The sequence below is a fragment of the Meriones unguiculatus genome, chromosome 11 (genome assembly GCF_030254825.1).
Source record: "Meriones unguiculatus strain TT.TT164.6M chromosome 11, Bangor_MerUng_6.1, whole genome shotgun sequence".
Lineage (NCBI taxonomy): Eukaryota > Metazoa > Chordata > Mammalia > Rodentia > Muridae > Meriones > Meriones unguiculatus.
In genome coordinates, this window is record NC_083359.1 from 1,591,424 (window position 1) to 1,607,867 (window position 16,444).

Sequence of the window (16,444 nt, forward strand, 5' to 3'; positions counted from 1 at the left end):
GTCTGCTGGGGGCGGGGCGGCCGGCCTGGGCTCGCGGGGCGGGGCCGCGCGCTTTTTTCGCTGCCGACGTGTTTCCGGCCTTAAAGGCATTTCGCCCCTTCCCTTTAAGACGCGCCGCCCCCTCTCAGTCATTCCCAAGATGGCGGACCTACTGGGCTCCATCCTGAGCTCCATGGAGAAGCCGCCCAGCCTCGGGGACCAGGAGAGCCGGCGCAAGGCCCGAGGTGAGGACCCCACGCCCGCAAGCGCGAGTGTCCGCCGGGCTGTCGGGAGCACACGCCTCCCTCTCTGAATAACGCCAGCCCCTGCCCGAGAGCCCCCTCAGCGGCCGCTCCCGAGCCCCTCCGAGCGCCCGGAAGGCCTGCCGCCCGCCGGGCTCCCCGCACGCCGGATTGGCCGCCTCGCCGGCCCCACCCCCGCGGGCCTCGCTCGCGATTGGCCCGCGGCGCGGATGAGCGGCCTGCCTCCCCTCGGATTGGACGAGGCCGCGCCTGCGCGTGCGCCGCACCGCCAGTTCGCGGCGGTCGGGCGCGGGGCACGCCCATCTGCGGCGTGTCCGCTCCTGGCCCTTCCTCCGAGCTGCCGTGTGACCCGCCTCGGCTCCGCCCGCGGGCTGGCCGCTCCTGCTCCCCGGCGGCCCTAGCCGTGGCCGTCCCTCCCCGTGCTGCCCAGCTGGCGCGCGGTGCGGGCGCCCGCCGTGCCCCCCCGGCCGGGAGGCTAGCCAGAAAGCTCGCTGGAGCTTGGCGGCCAGGGTAGGGCGCGGCCCGAAGAAGCCTACTCCGTGTTGGCTCAGGCGCCTGAGCCCCGACCGGGCACCCCCTCCCCATCTGCCCAAAGGAGGCAGGACGGGCAGGGTGCCTTCAGGGTGTTGGAAGATATGTGTAAGAGAGGTTAGCCGGGGTCCCCAGCTTTTGTGAAATGAGGTGGGCACCAAGAATAGGTGATTAAGGAAAGGGAGTGAAGTCCCTAAGCTGTGGGAAAGCGGGGCCTAACAGGAAGCAGGAGTTGGGATGGTGTTCAGGTGGATGTCGGGAGCACTCAGCAGCTGTTAGAGTAGGCGGCGTCAGCCTGGGGTCTCGGGCTTACTAGGCTGAATTTGGAACCCAGGTGTGACTTCTTGGTGTTTTTGTTTGTTTGTTTGTTTTGTTTTGGGGGGGGTTCCCGAGGCTTTCTGGCTGTTGCTTTGTAGACTAGGCTCGCCTTGAGCTCACAGAGATCCCCCGCCTCCGTACCCCGAGTGCTGGGATTACAGGCGTGCACCATCAAGCTCCGCTTCAGATGTGACTTCATAGTCTATGCTTTTACCTTATGCTAGAGCCCAAGAAGCAAAAAAGACTGAAAAACCAGTGAGAAAAGGCTGAGGGGCCAAGTGAAGTCAGAGAGATGAGCCCCTCCGGTTGCCTAGGCCCTGGACCCTGAAGTGGGAGTGGACAGAAGGGGGACATGGTCCCTGTGCCCCAGCGAGTGGAGGTGGGGTGGAACAGAAACATGTCTTTAAAAAAAGCAGTGAGTATGCCTAGAGGAAAGTTTTGTTGTTTTGTTTTGTTTGTTTTTTACTTTATTTTAGTACATTAGTGTGAAGGTGTCAGATCCCTTGAAATTGGGGTTACAGACAGTTGTGAGCTGCCATGTGGGTGCTGGGAATTGAACCCAGATCCTTTGGAAGAACAGACAGCGCTCTTAACCACTGAGCCATCTGCAGCCCCAAGAGGAAAGTTTTGACTCTCGGTGAGGAATCGGTGTTTGAAAGAGGAGGAAAAGTGTCCATCGAGTTGGAACATGTGCAAAGGAAGTAGGAAGAGGCTCAGTGCAGCTCTGGGGACTCAGCCCTGTGCAGGGACTGAACGGAGGGTGTTGAAAGAGCAAAAGAAAGGAGTTTCAAGCTGAAGCACAAGAGAAAGGCAAATGCCCAGGTCACCAGAGGCAGTAAACACATGGAAATAGACAAAGTAGTCTCGGGCTTAGTGATTAAGAGCGAGGGCCTAGATTGCCAGCACACACATCAGGTGGCTTACAACTCCCTGTAACCCTGGCTTCACTTCAGGCCTCCCGGCCCTTGAATTCATGCATATCCATAATTAAGATGATAAGAATAAATCTTTTTTAAAAAGGCTGAGGGCTGGGAATGTGTCTCAGTTGGTGGAAAACTTACATAGCATATGAAAGGTCCTGGGTTCAGTCCTTCCTAGTGTGCTGTGGTGGCTCTCATCTGTAAGTGTGAGGCCAGCCTGGGAGTCAAAGCTGGGGCCAGAAAGGAGGCAGGTGCTGCTTTGCAGCTGGGGCTGCCCCTGAGTGCAGAGTTCAGGTTGAGGTGCAGTCCCTGGGGTTGCACCGACCCCTAACGGCAGAGGGTGCAGGGAGGCAGGATCTGAGAAGGGCAGGGTGCTCCGTAAGAAAGGAGAGATTATTTATGGCTAGCTTTGGGTACCCGTACTCCCCAAAGTAAAGAGTCATGTCTTAGGGTTCCAGTGGCTGTGGTAGAACACCATGACTGAAAGCACTCAATGGGCTTTTTACCCAAAGTTCCAAATTTCTTCTCTCTTTCCTCCCTGCACTGCCCCTGGAAAATACCCAGCCTGGGCCTGCCACAACAGCAGTTCATTCTCTGGTTCCAATTTCTGTGCTCATTAGAGTTTCTACTGCTGTGATAGAACACAGCTTAACCAGAATCAACTCGGGAAGCTTCAAGCTCTCGTCACAGTGGGCCATGGAAGGGAGTCAGGCGGAAACTGAAACAGTAAGCACTGCCTACTGGCTCCATCCTGGCAGCCCTTCCACAGCCAGGACTACCGCCCAGGGCTGGCACCCACGGCGGGCTGTGCCCTCCCCACCAGTCATTAAATGTATGACAGTCCCACCGTCTTCTGGAGCCGTGTTCTCAGCTGCAGCTTTTTCCTCTGTGGACACTCTGCCTTGTGTGTGTCAAGTTGATAAAACAGAACCACAGGGGAGAAGTCAGACGCTGCTTCAGTTCATCCTGAGCTTACAAAGTGTGGGGTGGGGGAGTTTGCCTTTAATTGGAACACTTAGGAGGCAGAGGCAGGCAGATCTCTGAGTTCAAGGCCATCCTGGTCTACATAGAGAGCTCTAGGACAGCCAGAGGCTACATAGAGAAAAACTGTCTCAAAATGTGTGTGTGTGTGTGTGTAGCTAAAAGTTGGATGTGGGAGTGTATGCCTTTAATCCCAGCACTCAGAGGCAGAAGCAGGCAGAGGTCTATGATTTTGAGGCTAGCCAGGTCTACATAGTGAATTCCAGACCAGCCCAGGCTATGTAGTGAGAAGCTGTCTCCAAAATAATAATTATATATAGACAGATACAAAGGGAAATCGTTTCCCTGTAGAGACTGAGTCGAAAGGCCTGAGGCCTCAGCTGTTCTCACTTCCCGGATGCCTTATAGTTCCTTTTATACTGTGGGGGTTGAATGAATGCTGATTGGTTTTCTCCTAGGGTTGCTAAGTTGGGTGTGTGAGTCTGGTCCTTGTGGCTCGAAGTACACTACTCTGGAAGGGGAAACTGTCTCAGCCATCTTGGTGCTGTGGGGCTTAGCAGCGTCAGGTTGTGTCACAGAGTAGCAGGGAATGCTTGGCGAGTTGCAGTGCTCCTGTTGCCCAAGCACCGTGCTCCCCAGTGGTTGTCATACATCCTTGGAAGCCTGACCAGCTCGCTACGCATGCTTCCACCCTGGCCTTATGCTGCCCTTTCCACCCCCAGAGCAGGCAGCCCGCCTGAAGAAACTGCAGGAGCAAGACAAACAACAAAAAGTGGAATTTCGTAAAAGGGTGAGAGCAGCTGGAGAGACCGAGGGCAGCTTCTGGAAGGGACTGCAGTAAGAGTTGGGAGGTTGAGGCCTTGGTTGCTGTGACATGCCTGCAGACAGGCGGAACTAAGAGCCAGTGGCTTGGGAGCTGGAAGGCAGGGTGGGGAGGTGTTTAGAAAGGTGCAGCCGTTGGCCCGGGAGAGTTCGGGAGAGTTCTGAGCAGAGCTGTCATCTCATGCCCTCCTCCTTGTGTTTCTCCTAAGATGGAGAAGGAGGTGTCTGATTTCATCCAGGACAGTGGACAGATCAAGAAAAAGTTTCAGCCAATGAACAAGATAGAGAGGAGCATACTGTGAGTGTGTCAGCGCGTGGGGCGGCAAGAAGCGAGCCAGTGGGCCTGGGCTCCTCAAGCTCACCTCTTTCTGCCTCCCCTCCACAGACATGACGTGGTAGAGGTAGCTGGCCTCACGTCCTTCTCCTTCGGAGAAGATGACGACAGTCGCTATGTCATGATCTTCAAGAAGGTAAAAGGCCTGGGCTCCCCTCCCTCCTCTCAGCTGACCCCTGCCCCTGAAGGAGGGGGAGGGGGAGCTCACAAGGCTATCTGGATGTCACTCTGCCTGTCCCCTCACCCCCAGGAGTTTGCACCCTCAGATGAAGAGCTAGACTCCTACCGTCATGGAGAGGAGTGGGACCCCCAGAAGGCTGAGGAAAAGCGGAAGCTCAAGGTGAGCTGTGCCTAACAGGCCCTGGAGCCCATAATCATCACTGGGAAGAGGTCAGCTGGGCTCAGGGCCTTGAGCACAGGTGCCCCACCGCTGTGCCCTTAGGAGCTGGCTCAGAAACAGGAGGAGGAGGCAGCCCAGCAGGGGCCCGTGGTGGTGAGCCCAGCCAGCGACTACAAGGACAAGTATAGCCACCTTATTGGCAAAGGAGCAGCCAAAGATGCGGCCCACATGCTGCAAGCCAACAAGACCTATGGCTGTGGTGAGCCGTGGCAGGAGCTGGGGGGCCACGGGGAGAGCATAGGTTGGGGAGGAGATCGGAGACTGAGGGCTTACCCACTCTCCCCTCTGCTGCCAGTGCCTGTGGCCTCGGGGCGAGCATAGGTGGGGGGAGATCGGAGACTGAGGGCTTTGCCCACTCTCCCCTCTGCTGCTAGTGCCTGTGGCCAACAAGCGGGACACGCGATCCATAGAAGAGGCCATGAATGAGATCCGAGCCAAGAAACGCCTGCGGCAGAGTGGGGAAGAGCTGCCAACTACCTCCTAGGCATCCCGCCCAGCTCACTTTGACCCGGGGCAGGGAGGGACAAGGCTGCTGCTATCAGGACCCATCCTGGAGCCCCACTTCTAAACCATGAGGTCCTGCCAGCCGCCACTCAGGCTGGAGGAGCAGGTGTTTTCACTGCTGAAACTTGGATGTGTGTTTGGTGAGTGGGTGCCTGTGTGTGTGTGTGTGTGTGTGTGTGTGTGTGTGTGATGTGTGTTGTGTGTGCAGATGTGTGGGTATTTAATCTGTATTACTCTGTTATCCTTGGAACTTTCTTCCCCATGGGGCTGGGGTTGCTTTACATTGAATAAACACTGTTTGACCCAATGTCCTGATTTGTACATAAGCCACGCCTTTAATCACAGTGCCTGGGGAGGCAGAGGCAGGCTGCTTTCTGTGAGTTCAACCAGTCTGCTGTACAGAGTGAGTCCAGGACAGCCAGGGTTGTGCATTAAAACTTTGTGTTAAAAAAGAAAGAGCAAAAGACCGAAAGAGAGAGAGAGAGAGAGAAAGGAAGGAAGGAAGGAAAGACAGGAAGGAAGGAAGGAAGGAAGGAAGGAAGGAAGGAAGGAAGGAAAGACGGAAAAGTGGACACTGGATCCATTGGCAGAGTAGAAAATAATTTTAGATTGAACAGGATAAAGTTGCTGTTTATGTAAGCTAAAAACAGCCAATTTTTAGCACTGTTGTTGTGAGTTTATATTTACTTACTTTGTGGTGCTACAGGCTGAACTCAGTACTATGCAGGCTGGAGTGAAGGGTTTCAAATTTCTGAGTGTCTAACCTGTGCGTGCCTGGTGCCCACAGTGGTAAGAGGGCATTGGAGCCCCTAGAACTGGAGTTGCCAGCAGTTGTGAGCCACCAGGTCCGTGCTGGGAACTGAAGCCTGGCGCTTGTGACAGCAACTAACCGCCGCACCAGGACCCCAAACTCCAAGCTTGAAGCAGGGTCTTGCTGCTTTGAAATGTTTAACTCCGTGTCTGTCCCCCAAGGCCTGAGATTACAGATATAACCACCACACCCAGCTAAGATATATTCTTTCGAGGCTGAAGCCAAGTGGCCTGGCTTTGTGTCCTGGCTCTACCAGTTGCTGAGCTGAGGAAGATATATTTAACCCTTTGTGCCTTGGTTTGTGTAAAAGGGCATCAGAAACGGTCCATGTCAGAAGTGTTTTCGAAGTTGCTGCAGGGTGGTGCTGTCAGGTGCCGAGTGACCCCAAGAAGCCCCGCTCGAGTGGCGAGCGGTCCCCTTGCCTGTTACCCTCACCAAGCACTCAGCGGCCGAAGCCTGGCCCGTCCCTCTCGTGCTGGGAGGAGGCCCCTCGGCCCTCTCCATCACCGCTGCCCACTTGGCAGCTGTTTCTTCCGGAAACACCTCTCTAGCTCCTTTACTTGTACAATCTCTGCTTTCTCTAGTTCACTCCAAAATGAGTTTCTCTGTCCTACACTCGCTGAGCTTTCAGATCCCTCTTCCTTGTCACAGCAGGTTAAATGTCCTGTCACCCAGCGCCTACCGCCTTCCTTCCCAGCGAGCGAATCATCCCTTCCCTCCTTCCAAGAAACACACATGGTCTTGTTTGGCGGTGTTTATTTCAGGGAGGGCTTGAAGGCCTGTCCTGTCCTGTGGAATTCTGGGGCCTCCAGCTTCTCATTTGGCCTTTGGATTACGGAACTTCCGTCCAGCAAAGACAGCTTTGTCCCCGAGAGCCTCCTCAATCCTGTAATAGAGAATCAGAGCTGCTACGTCTAAGCCAGCGCCCTCCTCTCCCACCGCCCAGGCCTCTGTTCCCACCCTACCTCATGAGCTGGTTGTATTTGGCCAGACGCTCTGAGCGACAGGGGGCACCAGTCTTGATCTGAGGAGGGAGAAGGGGTTTGGAGGGGGTGGGCACTGAAGGAGCGAGGACCCGGGGTTACGCCTCAGGGAGGGAGGCTGCATACCTGTCCCGTGCAGAGCCCCACCACAAGATCAGCGATGAAAGTGTCCTCCGTCTCCCCAGAGCGGTGGCTCACCATCACGCCCCAGCCATTGGACTGTGCCAGTTTGCAGCTGTGTAGGAAAGACATTGGATGAGGCCTTGGGTGACCTCCAGAAGAAGGCAGGGCAGGGCAGGCAAGGCAGAACCTCGGCTTTGTTTCGGGCAGCAGACACTGCCGTTAGGGTCGTGAGCGGCGGAGGTGAGAAGCAGAACACAGGACGAAGGTTAGGGGACACACAGCCACAGTGCAGAGGTCTTGGGGTCAAGAGGGCTTGAGTGGGTCAGGTTTCCAAGGAAGGGTAGACTTATGGCAAGAACAGCACAGTGGGCTGAGCTGGAGCTGAGGGTGGCCATGGCGAGCCCGCACCGGGAGGCACTCACGCCTGGATGGACTCCGTCACTGAGCCGATCTGGTTGACCTTGAGTAGCAGGCAATTGCACGCCTTCTTCTCCACAGCCTGAGCAATCCTCTTGGGGTTGGTGACTGTAAGGTCATCTCCCACAATCTGGATGTCCACCCCAGAGAGGAACGAGGTCCATGTTGCCCAGTCATCCTGGTCAAAGGGGTCCTCGATGGAGACCACTGGTAGGGGGTGGGACACAGTGGGGGTTAGAGACAGGCCTGATGGAGGGAGCCATGAGCAGGAGGAGACACGGCCGGGTGCTCACCAGGGTAATTCTTGATGAAACTCTTGTACAGTTCCCCAAGCTTCTCCCCGCTGATGTGCCGCGCTGGGTCGTCGGGGGACTTGAAGTCCAGGTCATACTTGCCATTGCGATAGAATTCGGATGCTGCCACGTCCATGCCAATCACCACCTTGTCTGGGTAACCCGCCGCCTGAATGGCTGTCTTTAGCAGCTCCAGAGCTAGGAGAGGAGCAGGAATTGGCCTGAGGTTCCAGGATCCCCTGGATGTACAACACCCTTCCCCCCACCTCATGGGGCCCCAGGGACGCTCAGCACTGACCCTCATTGTTCTCCAGGATGTTGGGCGCAAAGCCGCCCTCGTCCCCTACGTTGGTGGCGTCCTTCCCATACTTGGCCTTGATGACCCCCTTGAGGTGGTGGTAGACCTCGGCGCCAATGCGCATGGCCTCCCTGAAGGAGCTGGCTCCCACTGGCAGGATCATGAACTCCTGCATGGCCAGCTTGTTCCCGGCGTGAGAGCCGCCGTTGATCACGTTGAAGGCCTGAGACAGGAGAGGGTGCTCAGAGCTGGGTGGTGGGAGGGGCCAAAGGAGCTGAGTGGTCTGGACTCCTCAGAACCTCTCCAAAATTTCTGCACAACTGTAGCAAACCTAATTCCCTGCCCGCCCTACTCTTCTGAGAATTAAGAGAACTTGAATACAAAGCTCTTCACTTTTGCCCGGCTTGTAACAGGGAATAACTTCATGGCATTTTAAATTAAAAAAAAAACAACAAAACAAAACCAAAAACCTGTTTCACTCTCAAAACACCTATTAGCTGTACACTCTTGTTAGTTTTCTCTTTACAGATGAGGAAAGTGCGGAATAGAAGACAGGCACGCCAGCCAGGATCTGCACCCAGCGGTGTCTCAGGGTCAGCGTGGTTAGCACACTCTCCTGGTGACAATAAACGGTCACACTGAGATTAGGTTCTGCTGTCCCAAGCTGGGATCCAAGGATGGAAGTGACCGCAGCAGCAAGGGAATGAAGACAGACAATGGGCACAGACGGCACTGGGCAGACTGGGCTCGCTGATGGGAAGACCGCAGCAGTCCAGGGGTTCAGAGTGTCCATCAGACAGAGCCCAGCGTGCTTACTACGCTGAGCCCAACAGCTGTGGGTGGCTGCGGACGTCCAAACAAAGAGGTGGAGGCTGTGGTGTGCAGCTGCACCAAGAGGACAGGGTTGGGGATCCCAGTGCGAAGAGCCCTCTCTACAGGGGAGCAGTCTTCAGGCTGTAGACATCCAAAGGGGAGGGAGCTACTGCGGACAGACTACACACCCGGTCCCAACATTCGCACTCGGTCACCGGGGAAGGCCTTGCTGTGCCCCTGAGCCTTAGCCTATGGAGAAGGCTTTGCATTCCGCCATGGGTCTGAAGCCTGGGGTCTTTGAAAAGGCTGGCTCAGGTCAATGCATACATTCACCCAAGACTTTTGAACACTCAGGGCTCTCTGCACCCTACAAAATTCAAAGAGTTATTACTAAGACAGCAATGGTTTGATATGGACTCAGAGGATACAAGGAAATACTGAGATTCTTGCCCTGAAATCTGACTGGATGAGGCACACGCTAGAATGAGGTGTGAAAACCTGGCCTGAGCTTGGAATGTGAAGGAACTAAGGGACCTGGCAAGGGAAGGAAGCTTCCAGGGGCTTCGCTTTAGATTGGGGGATCGAGGGAGGGCTGGAGCACAGCAGGAGAGATTTCATTTCAGGAAATGTTTCTTTGCAGCAGGATCTGAAAAGGCAGGTTTTCTGGGGAGCTGCTCAAGCACTCCCAGCTGGGGAGAGGCAGCTGCCTGAAGAGACAACCACACTCACAGGCACAGGAAGTACGAGGTCGGGGTTCCCTGCAAGGTCAGCGATGTGTCGGTAGAGCGGGACCCCTTTCTCAGCTGCTCCAGCCTTACAGACAGCCAAGGACACACCCAGGATGGCATTGGCCCCAAACTTGGCTAAAGGGAGGCAAAAGGGGGGGGGGAGCTCTTAGAGGTTTGGGGTTAGTTCCCTCCAGTAACCCCAGGAAGAAGCTTCCTAAACCACTTGACATTAAGATTCTGTTAACTCATCTCTTTCCTGGCCTGCGGATCTCTGGGAGCTTACCCCCTCCCCTCCCTGGGCCAAGAGCTTCAGTCAGGCCTGGCAGAAGACAGGCTTCAGGAAATGCCTGTGGAATGAATAAAAGCCTATCCTTCTACGGTGTGCCCCAAGACATGGGACACAGCGACAACCCAGCCAGCTGTCAGTGGTCTCTTCCACCCCTGCCGCAGGCCACGCCCTCCCCACCTCTGTCCCGTCACTCACACTTATTCTCTGTCCCGTCCAGCTCAATCATAAATTTGTCAACTTTCTCTTGATCCACAACACTTAGTTTCTGGAAGAGGCAGAGGTCGGATTTCTCAGGAGCCAGGTAATGTGCAGGATGAAGCGTAAGCGAAAACACTTGGAGCGGGGTGAGGCACAAGGTCAGTGGGAGGAGGAAAAGGGGGGCTGGGTCCCCCACTTGCCTTTTCCAGCAGAGCAGGACCTAGAGTCTTGTTGATGTGCTCCACAGCCTTCAGCACTCCTGCAGGCCAGAGAGCGGTCCCGATTTCTACGTGGCCCGGTCCCCTTCCCCTGTGGGGTCCGTGGCTCTGGGCTGCAGTCCTCTCTCCCTGTCCTGTGTTGGCTCAGCTTACCTTTCCCCAGATAGCGCGACTTGTCTCCATCTCTCAGCTCCAGTGCCTCATAGATCCCAGTAGAAGCGCCACTGGGCACAGCCGCTCGGAATCGACCTGGGCAGGAACAACTGCGAATCAGAAAGAGTCCACCCCAAAGGCCTGCGGTCACCTCCCTGGGCCCAGGGATGGGAGAAAATACAGAGAGACCCCCGCCTTCCTTCCCCCGCTTTGGGGCCAGGAAGGGCCTACTACGAAGGAGTCTGGGGAAAGGAACCTCTGACAAAAAAACAGGATGTGGGAAGCAGGTGAGGCTGGGGGTTCGGCGGTCGGCGGTACCCTTGGCAGTGTGCAGGTCCACCTCCACTGTGGGGTTGCCCCTGGAATCCAGGATTTCTCTCGCGAAGATTTTCTGCATGGCCATGACTGCACCACAGGAGATGTAAGAGTGAGCGAGTGTGGACAGCTGACCCCCTAAGGACCTAGGGATCCCTTGCCCTTTTAAGAGTCTTCTCCACCCGAAGAAGGCAGGTGCTGCCGCTAAAAATACCCCATAAAAAGGTCACAGACCAAAGAGGCAGGCGGGCGGGCCCTCCCCCACTCAGAACGGCTCTTGTTCCTCCCAATCTGAGAATCCAGGGCTCATGACTTTATAACTCCACAGACCACACCCCAGCACTTCACCAAACTCAGACCTTCCACCTTTATGCTTAAGCAATCTGCTCTCTGCCGATTTCTAGCCCTCAAACCTCTCTGCTTCTCGCGGCCCCAAGTCCTCCCAGACTCCAAATTCTCTGCCTAGCTCAAGTCTGTCTGTCTTCATCATCTACTTCCTCATCCTTAGGGCCTTCTTTCCCATCTCTGTCAGTACTCTGCAGTGTTTGCCCCAGCCCTGCTTGCTGCGGCTGCTGCGGCAGGGCCACTCTTTCCAGCACTCAGTCCCAGCAAGAACGCAGCCACAGCGTCCCTCCCTCTTCCCAAGCTCCCCGCACCTGTCCACCGTGTAACGGGTTTTACCCAGCCTGGGATGTCTTCCTGGGGACTCTGAAGGGGGCTTCTCTAGGTCCAGGCCTCAGCTGGGACAGTGTCGGCTCACCCCCTCTCAGGCTGGGCATTTATCCCCAAGCCACCCTGTCCCCCAGCCAGCCCCGCCTCTCTCATTCCACCTCCTCCCCTCCACACCGGGCAGGCAGCCAAGTGCCCACTGCTGCCTGAAGCAGAAGCCTCTGACCTGGGGCGTGGAGCCCCTCTTAAAAGCTAATGACTACTCCCTGCATTTTTTCCTGTCCCCCAATAAAAGTCTCTGCTTTGAAGTTCATTCCTCGGGCAAGCAGCTAGGGTCTCGCCCTCCGTAAGCTTGCAAAGGTTAAGGAGGAACTAGTGGCCTTTAGGAAAGGCCAGGGGTAATCCGAGCCCGGCTGAGGAGGGGGCCTAGCGAAGGGGCTGCCAGACTGATGTGGACAGTGCTCCCCTCACTCGGGGCAGGCCGTGCAGGCCGCTCAGCGGGGGAACGAAGGGTGACGCGGAGCAAGCCCCGTGGCCTCAAGTCGGCACCCCTCCACCGAGGGCCAGCGCTTTCACCTCTCAGGGTCCTCGCCACTGCCATGTCGGCGCCACTCCACCCTCTCCCTGCTGGCCAGGGGGAGGGATGAGCGAGGCCAGGACACGAATATAGAGCAGCCCTGAGCCCTGGCCCGGCGCCCGCCGATAGTGCTGGGGCAGCACTTACTGCCGGCGGGAAGCCCAGTGGTCAGGAGCCCCGGCGCTCAACCCTGGCGTGTCAGGGAACGGCGTGGACTCTCGGACGGGGAAAACCTGGACGGGAAGGGGGATGACCCTTTGTGAGCTCCCGGACGCCCGCGGCCGCGCTGCCCCCCATCCGCAGCACCGCAGCGTGAGTCTGCGCTCGCTAGCCCCCGGCCTCGGCGGCTGTTCGGCCGGCGCGGGGTCCGCGGGCGTCCCCGGCCTCTCGCCGGCGGCGCCGGGACGGGTGACTCACCGAGCCGGCCCTCCCCACCCCGGGGTCCCCACCTGCCGCCGCGCCCTCCCCTCTTATCGGCTGCCGCTCCCTGCCGGCTTTTTCCACCCCGGGGCGGGAGGCCGGCGGGCCAGAGGTCAGGGGATGGCGGGCGCGGAGCGCCGCCACGTGCCCCGGCGGCCCCGCCCGTGGCTCGGCCACGCGGCGGTCGGGGGAGCCGGGCTCGGTGGGTGTGGGGGGCCGCCCGCCCCGGCGCCCCTCCCCCGGGGGACCGGAAGCGGCCGAGCCCCCCGCCCAGCCGGCGGCGAGCGGGCCGAGCGCTCGCGAGTGCGCGGCCAAAGTTTCAGGGAAGGGAACAAAACCCCGGGGGGCCCGAAGTAGAAGGGACTTTTCCCGTCTCGGAAAAGTTGGCGGCTCGGGGGACTCGTGTCCTTCCGCCTCCACAAAGGAGTCCCGTCTGTGTGGCCGGCCGACGCCCCGCTCGGGGGCCGCGGAGAGAGGGTTCAGGCGTGGGGCGAGGCTGGGAGCTGGGGCCGAGCCCGCGAGGGGAGACGCCCCGAGAGTCCGAGCGAGCCCCGCCCGCGCCCTCGGCCGGGACAGGTGCCCCGCCGCCCCGAGCGGGACCGAGTGCTTATCCATTTCACTTCTGCTCCCTTAGCGCTCACGTAAAATGAGGGGGAGAGCGCGGCCCGGGCCTCGGCCGCTGCGCCCGGCGGGGAGGTCCGAGCGGGTCCCGCCAGGCGCGCTCGCGCAGCCGGCCGCTAGCCCCAACCGCCCCACGCGTCTCCTCCCCGGCCGGGCGCAGGCGCACGCGCGGCCGCCAGCCTGCCTTCCGCGGCGGTGGGGGCGGGGGTCGGAGGCGCGTTCGGCTCCGGCCGGGGCTCCCCGCACCCGCTTTCGTCTACTCCCTCTCGCTAACTCCCCTCCTTCTCCTTTCCCCCTCTCCCTCCGGCTTCCCCCTCCTGAGCCGCAGCGGCTCGCGCTGGCTGTGGATCGGAGCGAGCCCCGGCCCCCACGTCCCTCCCGCCGCCACTCCAGCCTTCTGCACGGCTTTCCACCGAACTCGGCAAATTTTGCAAAAAGGGGGGTAGGGGGGGTGGAGAGCTTTTAAAAATTGCATTTGCAAAAGTTCGCTATCTGGCCCGGCGGCGGGGGGCGGGGGGAGGGAGTGGGGAGCAGGCCCCGCCCCGCCGCCCTTTGCAAATAAAAATCTAGGGGGGAGGAGGAGCAGGAAGTGGCGGTGCGAGGGCTGCTGCACAGCGAGCACAGCCGCGTTCCGGACGGCAGCGCGTGCCCCGAGCTCTCGGCCTCCCCCCGCCCGCCAGCCCGACCCAGCCCGCGGCCGCAGCAGCAGCCCCAGCAGCAGCCCCAGCAGCAGCGCCATGTCCGGGTGGAACGCCTACATCGACACCCTCATGGCCGACGGGACCTGTCAGGACGCGGCCATCGTGGGCTACAAGGACTCGCCCTCCGTGTGGGCCGCCGTTCCCGGGAAGACCTTCGTCAGCATCACGGTACTGCGGGGCGTGTGCGGTCCCGGGCGGCGGCCGGGCGCGGAGCCTCGGGGGCGCCCGGGGTGGGGGCGGGCGCTGGGGGGCGAGGGCGGCGGGAGGCCGCGGCCCGGCCCTCGGCCCCGGGGGCGGCGCGGAGGGCGGCGGCGCGCGCGCGGGCTCCCCGCGGCCCCCCCAAGCCCCTCGGCGGCGGCGCCCGGCTCGCCCGCCGCCCCGCTTTCCGCGACGGGGCGTTACATCCGGGGCACGGGGCGGGGAGGGGCGCGGCGCCCGGTGCGGCGGCCCACTTCCGCCTGCCCAGGGCGGGGCGGCGCGGGCCCGGCCGGGGATGGGGGCCGCCGGGGCGCCCCGCGCCGCCCCCGCCATTGTTCGCCCCCGGGGCGGCGGGCGCGCGCGGCCCGGGCCCGGCCGGCCCTCGGCGAGCTCGCCGCCCTCCCCGCCCCGTTAGAGGGCGAGGCCGCCACACACCCCCCAGCCGGGCACGCTGGCCTCGGCGTTCCCGGGAGCCGCTCCCGGAAGTCCCCTCGCCCTCCCTTCCCGCCATGCGGCCGGCCCGGAGCAGGGGAACTTTGTGAGAAGTTCTGAGACAGTGCAAGCGGAGGACTAGGGTTCCCGCTGGCCCCATCGCCACCTTCCCTGGTCACACTGCCCGGAAGTAGGGAGGGGGAGCGGAAGTTCGAATGGGGGGGGAAGGGGATTTCCGGGCGGGAGGGTACCGGATATGGGGGTTTGGGGCTGAAGGGGGGAGAAGAAGGGTTCCCGGGGATGTCTGGGCTCGGAGACAGTCCGGTCCCACGCTTGAAAGCGTGACTGAAGTGGAGAGCCCGCAGGGGTCTGCTTCCGCGTCTGGGGGCGTGGGTACCTGGGCCCAGCGCGAGGCTACCGGGAGACCCAGGCGTCCGGGCTCCCAACGACGCCTGCAGAACCTTTGACCAAATAAGGGCAAAGTTGCTTCTCCTCCCTCCCTACCCCTCCCTTCCCCTCTCTGCTTCTGCTTTTCCTGAAGGACTGTTCTGAGCATCCAGGCTCCCTTCGATCATTGATTGGTTTTGGGTTTTAGTACCCCGCATTTTCTTCCATTGCTTTCCGTATTGCAGACGGAGATCTGGGTCTTAGGGAGAGCATTAGCCTTTCCTCTCTGGCCCCTAGACTTTAGGATCATGATCATTCTCCGCATGCCCACAGTGCTCCTCCTCCCCCAACCATTGATGGGGGTCATGAAGCGCCTTCACCCTCAACTTCGGGGTAGATAAGTGGGTTTTTGGAGGACAAGTTAAGCCTGTGCCCTAACTTAACGAGGTGATTGGTTCTTCTAGCCAGCTGAGGTTGGTGTCCTGGTAAGCAAAGACCGATCAGGTATTTTCGTGAATGGGCTGACACTTGGGGGCCAGAAATGCTCTGTGATCCGGGACTCGCTGCTGCAGGACGGGGAGTTTACGATGGATCTTCGTACCAAGAGCACCGGAGGAGCCCCCACCTTCAACATCACCATCACCATGACTGCCAAGAGTGAGTCTGAGTGCGACCGCGGGTTTCTGTGGTTCCTAACGTGAGGACTGCAAAGCAGTGTTTTTACTGTCTGCTATATGCGGGAACTCTGGATAGCCTTGGGCTCTGCCTCTGGCGCCCCACCTTATAAAGAAACTAAATTACATTACCTCTTTAGTCCTTGCCTGCCTGCCTGAGATTAGTTTGCTTGGAGCACATTGTTGGGATCTTAAGTCAGCTTTTGGCTGTGACCTTGGGTTCCCTAAGAGCTTAAGAGGTAGTAAGCTCATCCACAGCAGCGCCTAGGCACAGTTAAGCTTGATTTTTTTTTTTCCTCCTCCATTGAAAAGCTCTATTGTCTTAGGGTGACTGACAGCCTGCCTGTGTGTGAGGAGGGAGGGCTGAGGTTAGGTTACAGCCCCCGGGGCTGGACAGCTGCTCAACAGCTGGCAGGGTTGAATTGTAACACCTGGGTCCTAGCCTCCTTTCTCTTTCCTCCAGCGCTAGTCCTGCTGATGGGCAAAGAAGGTGTCCATGGTGGTTTGATCAACAAGAAATGTTACGAAATGGCCAATCACCTGCGGCGTTCCCAGTACTGACCTCATCTGCCCCTCCCCCACCACTCCCTACAGCTTTTGCACCCCTTCTTTCCACACACACACCATTATTTTTTTGGGCCATTACCCCATTTCCCTTATTGCTGCCAAAACCACATGGGCAGGGGGCTGGGGCTGGATGGACAGATACCTCCCCCTACCCATACCCCTCCTGTTGTGTGTTTGGAAAATTTTTTGTCTTTTTTTTTTTTTTTCTGAATAAAAAAAGATTCTACTAACAAGGTTCTGTGTGGTTTGGGCTTGGGGCATAGATGGTGACAGGCACTGCCACCCACCTTCATTGAGTGTAATTCTTGGCTGTGTCCAGCTTTGCATCATCCCCCATTAGTCTGCTCTTCTCAGGCCCCCAGACTAGGATGTTCTTCCATGTGCTGAGGCAGACAGGCAGCCTAGGGCCCTCTACAGGGACATTTCCACTGCAGCCCAGCTGAGTTTGTAATGGAACACAGCACAGCCATCCAGGCCAGAGAATGGTCCAAGCCTCCGGGTGAGGCA

The 16,444-nt window shown here is 58.9% G+C and overlaps 3 protein-coding genes across 9 annotated transcripts; 2 read left to right on the top strand and 1 right to left on the bottom strand.

The window, feature by feature from the left end:
- Window positions 1-32: 32 nt before the first annotated feature.
- On the top strand, window positions 33-5,359 carry Spag7 (sperm associated antigen 7). Of its 2 annotated transcripts, none has more exons than XM_021651659.2 (7): window positions 33-224; window positions 3,715-3,782; window positions 4,024-4,112; window positions 4,200-4,284; window positions 4,399-4,488; window positions 4,591-4,747; window positions 4,923-5,359. In XM_021651659.2, the coding sequence occupies exons 1-7, from the start codon at window positions 140-142 to the stop codon at window positions 5,030-5,032; spliced, it is 684 nt and encodes a 227-aa protein (XP_021507334.1). In that variant the 5' UTR covers window positions 33-139; the 3' UTR covers window positions 5,033-5,359. The 2 variants fall into 2 exon arrangements, with proteins under 2 accessions (XP_021507334.1, XP_021507336.1); XM_021651661.2 differs by lacking the exon at window positions 33-224 and adding an exon at window positions 542-890.
- A 1,243-nt stretch (window positions 5,360-6,602) lies between these two features.
- On the bottom strand, window positions 6,603-13,337 carry Eno3 (enolase 3). 6 transcript variants are annotated; one of them, XM_021651605.2, is made up of 13 exons: window positions 12,999-13,337; window positions 12,085-12,170; window positions 10,695-10,781; window positions 10,377-10,472; window positions 10,206-10,264; window positions 10,003-10,072; window positions 9,520-9,653; window positions 7,978-8,200; window positions 7,680-7,877; window positions 7,392-7,593; window positions 6,973-7,081; window positions 6,829-6,887; window positions 6,603-6,749 (listed from the first exon to the last, which is right to left on the bottom strand). In XM_021651605.2, the coding sequence occupies exons 3-13, from the start codon at window positions 10,777-10,779 to the stop codon at window positions 6,680-6,682; spliced, it is 1,305 nt and encodes a 434-aa protein (XP_021507280.1). In that variant the 5' UTR covers window positions 10,780-10,781; window positions 12,085-12,170; window positions 12,999-13,337; the 3' UTR covers window positions 6,603-6,679. The 6 variants fall into 6 exon arrangements, with proteins under 6 accessions (XP_021507280.1, XP_021507279.1, XP_021507277.1 ...); XM_021651604.2 differs by lacking the exon at window positions 12,999-13,337 and adding an exon at window positions 12,387-12,448; XM_021651602.2 differs by lacking the exons at window positions 12,085-12,170; window positions 12,999-13,337 and adding an exon at window positions 12,387-12,405.
- A 146-nt stretch (window positions 13,338-13,483) lies between these two features.
- Window positions 13,484-16,170, top strand: Pfn1 (profilin 1). Its single transcript, XM_021651610.2, has 3 exons — window positions 13,484-13,847; window positions 15,161-15,353; window positions 15,834-16,170. Exons 1-3 carry the CDS (start codon window positions 13,716-13,718, stop codon window positions 15,929-15,931), a joined length of 423 nt encoding a protein of 140 aa, XP_021507285.1. The 5' UTR covers window positions 13,484-13,715; the 3' UTR covers window positions 15,932-16,170.
- The last annotated feature ends 274 nt before the right edge of the window (window positions 16,171-16,444 follow it).

Coding starts and splice junctions, on each gene's coding strand:
- Spag7 (XM_021651659.2), top strand. CDS start 140: ATGGCGGACCTACTGGGCTCCATCCTGAGCTCCATGGAGAAGCCGCCC. Junction 4,113..4,199: donor AAGATAGAGAGGAGCATACT/GTGAGTGTGTCA, acceptor TCCCCTCCACAG/ACATGACGTGGTAGAGGTAG. Junction 4,748..4,922: donor CAACAAGACCTATGGCTGTG/GTGAGCCGTGGC, acceptor CTCTGCTGCTAG/TGCCTGTGGCCAACAAGCGG.
- Pfn1 (XM_021651610.2), top strand. CDS start 13,716: ATGTCCGGGTGGAACGCCTACATCGACACCCTCATGGCCGACGGGACC. Junction 13,848..15,160: donor AGACCTTCGTCAGCATCACG/GTACTGCGGGGC, acceptor TGGTTCTTCTAG/CCAGCTGAGGTTGGTGTCCT. Junction 15,354..15,833: donor CATCACCATGACTGCCAAGA/GTGAGTCTGAGT, acceptor TCTTTCCTCCAG/CGCTAGTCCTGCTGATGGGC.
- Eno3 (XM_021651605.2), bottom strand. CDS start 10,779: ATGGCCATGCAGAAAATCTTCGCGAGAGAAATCCTGGATTCCAGGGGC. Junction 10,473..10,694: donor GGACCTGCACACTGCCAAGG/GTACCGCCGACC, acceptor GTTCCTGCCCAG/GTCGATTCCGAGCGGCTGTG. Junction 9,654..10,002: donor GGACGGGACAGAGAATAAGT/GTGAGTGACGGG, acceptor GCCTCCCTTTAG/CCAAGTTTGGGGCCAATGCC.